This window comes from Lontra canadensis, unplaced genomic scaffold (assembly GCF_010015895.1).
Source record: "Lontra canadensis isolate GAN:19392208 unplaced genomic scaffold, GSC_riverotter_1.0 scaffold29, whole genome shotgun sequence".
Lineage (NCBI taxonomy): Eukaryota > Metazoa > Chordata > Mammalia > Carnivora > Mustelidae > Lontra > Lontra canadensis.
The window spans coordinates 3,627,406-3,634,299 of NW_022631023.1; the positions used below are offsets into that span (position 1 = coordinate 3,627,406).

At 56.4% G+C, this 6,894-nt stretch overlaps 1 protein-coding gene across 3 annotated transcripts in view; it reads left to right on the forward strand.

Annotated features, from left to right (window-relative positions):
* The window catches only part of ZBTB21 (zinc finger and BTB domain containing 21), a 14,045-nt gene extending 9,003 nt beyond the window's left edge, over positions 1–5,042 (forward strand). The window contains exons 1-3 of one of the 3 annotated variants that reach the window (XM_032865290.1): positions 1,271–1,532; positions 1,646–3,225; positions 3,826–5,042. In XM_032865290.1, the coding sequence (XP_032721181.1) occupies positions 1,659–3,225; positions 3,826–4,817 (2,559 nt within the window). In that variant the 5' untranslated portion in view covers positions 1,271–1,532; positions 1,646–1,658 and the 3' untranslated portion in view covers positions 4,818–5,042. Of the gene's footprint in view, positions 1–1,270; positions 1,533–1,645 lie in introns of those variants that run through there. The other 2 variants (XM_032865288.1, XM_032865289.1) reach the window with 2 other exon arrangements.
* The last annotated feature ends 1,852 nt before the right edge of the window (positions 5,043–6,894 follow it).

Consider the following 6,894-nt stretch of genomic DNA (forward strand, 5'->3'; position numbering starts at 1 on the left):
TGAGCAGAAACTCCGCGCGCTCTGACCGAGGCATCTGCTTGGGGACATTGTCCCTGGATGTGGTTGTGTCTCGGAGCCCTTTAAATTCAGTCAGCGCCATAGTGGGGAGTCAGAAGAGCAGGAGAGAAGTTCGTGCAGCACGCTTGGTCGTTGCAGGCCGGTGGCCCAGCACACGCTCCTTCGTGGGCTCTTGGCAAGAGTCCGCGTGCTGGCGGACCGGCAGAGGCTGAGCCTTTGAAACCAGAGGAGAACTTGCCAGTGTCCTGGGGGCCGAGTTTGGTACATTTACAGCCTGCCTTCTGGAGAATGAGAAAACTGCCACCAACAGACTTAATTACTCTGAATCCATTCAAAAATAAATGTCGTAACTATTTTATTTTATTACATTTTTAGAGCAGGGAGAGCCACAGGGATAGAGAGGGAATCTCAGGCAGGCTCCACACCCAGCGCAGAGCGGGACCTGGGGCTCGATCCCACGACACCGAGATCGTGACCAGAGCCAAAATCAAGAACTGGATGCTCAACCATCTGAGACCCCCAGTGCCCCAAACCTCATAACTGTTTTAAAGAAGACGCTGTAGTCAAAGCAGAGATGAGGTGTTCTAGTAACAGAAGCCCGAGTGAAGGGTCGGCTTTGGAGTCTGCGATTGTTTCTGTGGGAAATGGCTTTCCCTTTGTTGAGAGCATGGGTGGCATTAATAGGGACCTTTTTCTTTGATACCAAATTAAATGTTTGCCTTGTACGAGATGCTAGCCCAGCCACCCTTTGCCCCAAGGCTAAAGGAGGGCACAGTCGTCCCACCCGTTTCACGCGAGGGACTTGGTACTCAGCGGGGAAGGCGGCAGCCTCTCACCCTGGCGCCTGTGCCCGGGCCTGCACCATCCACCAGGCCTTCCCGTCTCACCTTTAGACCGGAAGAGAATGACAGTGACATCTCATTTCAGACCCTTAATTTGCAAGGAGCAGTAATTGTGTTTAGATCGGGACACAGTTCCCTCTGTGCTGTCGCGGAGAACGGGAACTGGTAAGAAAACAGCACTCGGGGCTGCAGGGGTTAGCATGAGAAGGCAGCCAGGCTCTCCGGTGTTGAACGTTCTGACCTTGGCTAAACCCTGCGATGCGCGAGTGATCTGTAAATGAAATTCTTTCTCTTTCCAGATTCTTCCATGTTTTTAAAGGTCTGGTGAGGCACCCCCGCCCCCCGCAACCCAGGGGTCACAGTTCACGTGGTGGATAAGTGCCTCCCGCAATAAGACTGACTGACTTTCAGAATCACGGCCTCAGCAGCTCTGGTTCTTCATGCTTCCTCTCCGGAGAGAAAGGGCTAGAACCAAGCCTCGAACGGATGAGACCCCTAACGAGCAGACCTTTCCTTGCAAACCGTGCTTCCGCCCAGCCGCCGAGGCCCAGCAGCCCCCCGCTGGTATGAGGGCACCGCAGCTGCGATCCCCCGTCCCAGAGCCGCTCAGCCAGTGACCGGCGCGCCCCGCGAGCCCCGAGCCCCCCCGCGGCCGCTCCTCGTGCTGTCGAAGTAAGCCCGTTCGTCCGCGGGAGCGCCGCTGGGGTCCCGCCGGGGAGGAGCGCCCCATCCCGCGGAGAGCTCTCGGCCGCGTTTCCCCAGTAACCGTGCGCTTTGTGTTGCAGGTGGGCGCCCGCGATGGAGGGGCTGCTGCACTACATCAACCCGGCCCACGCCATCTCCCTGCTGAGCGCCCTCAACGAGGAGCGCCTCAAGGGACAGCTGTGCGACGTGCTCCTGATCGTGGGTGACCAGAAGTTCCGAGCGCACAAAAACGTCCTGGCCGCCAGCAGCGAGTACTTCCAGACCTTATTCACCAGCAAGGACAACGAGTCCCAGACCGTCTTCCAGCTGGACTTCTGCGAGCCGGACGCGTTCGATAACGTCCTGAACTACATTTACTCCTCGTCCCTGTTCGTCGAGAAGAGCAGTCTGGCGGCCGTGCAGGAGCTCGGCTACAGCCTCGGGATTTCCTTCCTGACCAACATCGTCTCCAGAACCCCTCAGGCCCCCTTTCCGACGTGTCCCAACAGGAAGAAAGTATTCATCGAGGACGATGAAAGCAGTTCTCAGAAGAGAAGCGTCATCGTGTGCCAGAGTAGAAACGAAGCCCAGGGAAAAACCGGGAGTCAGAACCAGCCCGACCTAAGCCACCCGGCCCGGCCCTCCCCGAGCACCGCCGTCAAGACCGGCCCCGGTAAGCCCCACGTCCCCAAACCGGCCGAGCCGCTGCCCGGCTCTCCGCTGGCCGAGAAGGGCTGGCCGAGAGACGGCTCTGTGGGCTTCGCGAAGGTGGTGGAGCGCGCGGGGCCTCTGGAGGACCCCGGCAGAGGCGGGCTGGGGACGCGGAGCGCGCCGCTGTCTTCCAGGCCCCTGCAGGACAGGGAGGCCGCGGACGATAAACTTCCCAAAGGCAAAGCCATCGAGCTGGCTCTGAAGAGACCGCGGCCGCCGGTGTTGTCCCTCGGAAGCGCGTCGGAGACCCCCTACGTGCTGAAGGAGACGCACAAAGGAGGGGGTCAGGGCGAGGACAGGAACCTGCTGTACTACTCCAGGCTGGGGCTGGTGGTCCCGTCCGGCGGCGCGGGGCCCGGGAAGCCCGGCATCGACAGGAGCGGCCCGCTCGTCAAGAGTCTGCTCAGACGCTCGTTGTCCATGGACAGCCAGGTGCCCGTCTACTCGCCCGCCATGGAGCTCACGTCTTCCCAGGGGCCCTCTTCTGGGGCAGGCGAGGTGCCGGGGAGCGTGTTCTGTGCCCTGTCTCAGAAGTCGGCCCTGAAGGAGTGCGGGGAGAAGGCGGCCGTCGACGAGCGGAGCCCCGCGCCCCAGCCGCACCGCCTCAGGTCCTTCAGTGCCTCGCAGCCCACGGACAGGGAGGGCGAGCCGGCCGTGACCGAGGTCCGCATCAAGACGGAGCCCCGCAGCCCGCTGTCTGACCCCTCCGACATCATCCGCGTCACCGTGGGAGACCCGGCCGCCGCCGCCGCCGCCAGGGACCTCCCCGTGAAAACCGAAGACGACCAGAAGGACATGAGCAGGCTCCCGGCAAAAAGAAGGTTCCAGGCGGACCGGAGGCTGCCGCTGAAGAAGGTGAAGGAGGACGAGCACGGGTCTCCGGCGTCCGAAGACACCTTCGAGGAGGGCTCCAGCCCTCCCCTCCCCGATGCAGAGTTTCCAGATTCTGACTTGAACAAAGATGAATTTGGTGAGTTGGAGGGAACAAGACCCAACAAAAAATTTAAGTGCAAACACTGCCTTAAGATCTTTAGATCGACGGCGGGTCTTCACCGGCACGTTAACATGTACCATAACCCAGAGAAGCCCTACGCTTGTGACATCTGTCACAAGCGGTTTCACACCAACTTCAAAGTGTGGACGCACTGTCAGACCCAGCACGGCATAGTGAAGAACCCGTCGCCGGCCTCTAGTTCACATGCCGTTTTGGACGAGAAATTCCAAAGGAAGCTGATTGACATAGTGCGCGAGAGAGAGATTAAGAAGGCCCTGATCATTAAGCTGAGGCGCGGCAAGGCTGGCTTTCAGGGCCAGAGTAGCTCCCAGGCCCAGGCCATCAAGAGGAACCTGCGGTCGCGAGCCAAAGGAGCGTACGTCTGTTCGTACTGCGGAAAAGCCTACCGCTTCCTCTCGCAGTTCAAGCAGCACATAAAAATGCACCCGGGAGAGAAGCCCGTTGGCGTCAGTAGGGCCGCCAAGCCCAGGGAGCACGTCTCTCTGGAGAGGCCGGTAGAGAACAAGGAGGTTTACCAGTGCCGCCTCTGTAATGCTAAGCTCTCTTCTCTTCTAGAGCAAGGAAACCACGAGCGGTTGTGCAGGAACGCCACCGTTTGCCCCTACTGCAGCCTTAGGTTTTTCTCGCCCGAGCTGAAGCAGGAGCACGAGGGCAGGTGTGAGTACAAGAAGCTGACGTGCCTCGAGTGCATGCGCACCTTCAAGTCCTCTTTCAGCATCTGGCGGCACCAGGTCGAGGTCCATAACCAGAACACCATGGCGCCGGCCGAGAACTTCTCCTTGCCTGTCCTGGAGCACAACGGGGATGCGACGGCCGCCGCCAGGCCCCCGACGCAGCCCGAGCCCCATAGGGCCAACCACGCGGTCACTGCCAAAGACGACACCACCTTCAGCGACTGCTCGGAGCAGGTGAACTTCGACTCGGAGGACTCCTGTCTGCCCGAAGACCTCAGCCTCTCCAGGCAGCTCAAGATCCACGTCAAGGAGGAGCCCGCCGAGGAGGCCGAGGAGGAGGCGCCCGAGGCCCGCGCCGCCCCCAAGGACGCCGGCTCCAGCAAGGACGCCAGCCTGTGGCCCTGCGAGAAGTGCGGCAAGACGTTCACGGCGCACAAGCAGCTGGAGCGGCACCAGGAGCTGCTGTGCTCCGTGAAGCCCTTCATCTGCCACGTGTGCAACAAAGCCTTCCGCACCAACTTCCGGCTCTGGAGCCACTTCCAGTCGCACATGTCTCAGGCCACGGAGGACTCGGCGCATAAGGACTCGGAGGCCTGCCCCGTGCCCACAAACTCTCCGTCCCCGCCCCCGCTGCCCCCGCCGCCGCCGCTGCCCAAGATCCAGCCCCTGGAGCCCGACAGCCCCACGGGTGTGGCCGAGAGCCCCGCGCCCGCCACGGAGAAGCTGTTCGTGCCCCAGGAGTCCGACACGCTCTTCTACCACGCGCCCCCCCTTTCTGCGATCACCTTTAAGAGACAGTTCATGTGTAAACTGTGCCACAGGACATTCAAGACGGCTTTCAGCCTCTGGAGTCACGAGCAAAGCCACAACTGAAAGGCCGGCCCTCCTCACCTGTCGCGGAAGGGGCGGTGTCTCCAGAGTGCGACCCTAATTGGGAAACGTGCATCAGAAGCGAGATATTGTTCAAAAGAGAATAATAAAGCTTGGAAATTGTTACGCTTGAATAGAAGTTGGGAGGGAAATTGGTACTAATTAGTGATGATGTCCTCACTCAGCCTAGGGAGACTAAAGCCTGTCGTGCGTCGGACCTTTCCGTCACGGGATGGTTGGACCTCATTCCTGTTGAATTTTGACTGATCTCACTTGTCTGCATGGTTCCTCATTCCACGGTGTCAGTGTAATCTTCTCCCGGAGGTGGTCTTGGTTTTTACTGATTCGCAGTCAGTGAAATACGGTTCAAGTATTTCTTTCGATTCTGTCAGACGCCTAAGTTCTAGTTCAATCTCGGCCACGTTCCGAAGGCCGCGGCGTGTCAGGAGCAAGTGAGTATAGTTGGCAGCCTCGAGTTAGATCTTAGGGTACTTTAGCAATAAAACAATGATAAGCCTCAACTTTATTAATAAGTTATCCTGACACTTGATAACAATAAATATTTGGTATTTTGTGGTCCTGTAAAAAAATTTTTTGTATGAAAACGGTGAGAAATTTAAATCAGCAATAGTAATATTTAGATTTTTATGAAGTAACAAAAGCTTGCTCTTGGGTCATTTACGATAACTCATGATGGAAGATTTGGGAAATGAAAAGGTGAGGGTTTCTGGAAGGCCTCCAAGCCCGTTTACAAAAGCTTCCGTGGCGACAGGCGTGGTCATCGCAACCACTGTGCCATGGGCGTGGGGCTCCGGTCTCAGCTCTGACCGGTGCTGGGAGGGCTGGGCGGGTTGGGTCTCCTCCGGTTCATGCTGTCACCAGTGGGGACATCTGAGTGCGTCAGGGACAGACAACAAAGGTAGCATGAGGCACGCACTCCTTTTGAGTTGAACTGTGTTAGAGGAACAGTGAAGGTTGGGACAGACGCTTAGTACCTCGGTCCCACGCCCCCAGTCAGGACATCTGCTGTGAGTCCCAAGTCAGCACGGAACCCCCAAGATGGGCCCCGGGGGAAAACACCACGCAGGGTCTCCACGCGCTCTCAAGACCAGTGTTCGTAGCGTTCCATTTCCTGCCTCCATTCTGTTAGGATTGGTTGGAGCTCGTCGTGGTGAGATGTCCTTAGCGCCGCCATCCTGCTCCGAGTCCCTGCTTCAGCGTTTCGTAAATCTGTGTCAAAGCACTATCGAGGGTCCAAAATGAGTTTTGCTACCTGTTTCGGCCCATAGGGTGTGGGCTGCCTTTTTTTTTTCTAGTTTGTATAAGTTGTGATTAAAAGGTGCTTGTAGGGGTTACCCAGAGCTCGGCGGGTATTTCTAAAGGGAAGACTCTGTTTCACTCGTACAGGGGAGGGTTTAGGTATGAACAAGGGGAGATACTGTTGAAACCGCAAAATCTTTCCAAGGCAGTACTACGGACGAAGGCTCCCAAGTTTATTAAGTTCTTTTTTTTTGCAAGCTATTCTCTCAAAAAAAAAAAAAAAAAATTTACTGTGACTAAGAAATAATTTGCTGAGTACTTCAGTGTGTACCGCTGTAGCAGAAAAGAGTTCCGTACTCGTCTGTCCTGTCACCCACATCCCACACCAGCGGTAGGAAAGACATTCTCAACTTCTGATCGAAACGCAAGCATTTTCATAAAATGCCGACTGGCTTTGCAGATCAGAGAACTCCCATGTGAAATTTTGCCTTTTGTTGTTTTCATGTGAAAACTATCACAAGTCACAAACTGAGTGGCCCCTTTCTAATTTTGTTCTTACCTAAATTTGCTGGAGAAAGGAAAAGAAAACGAAGTTGCAGTAACCACTTACTGCCCTCTTTATATTTTCTTGAAGAAATCTATGCATTTTAAAGATGAAACTAAAGCGTGTGATGTTTCGAGAAACATCTGGGTGGGTTATTGTTCATTGACTTAATTCCCTGCATAATGTGCTGTTCTCTTACTCTGAACACCTTGGCAGCCGTCACTTCTCCGAAAAGACGGTTTCTCTCAGAGTAGTCCTTGCTTCTGGCCGTCAGAC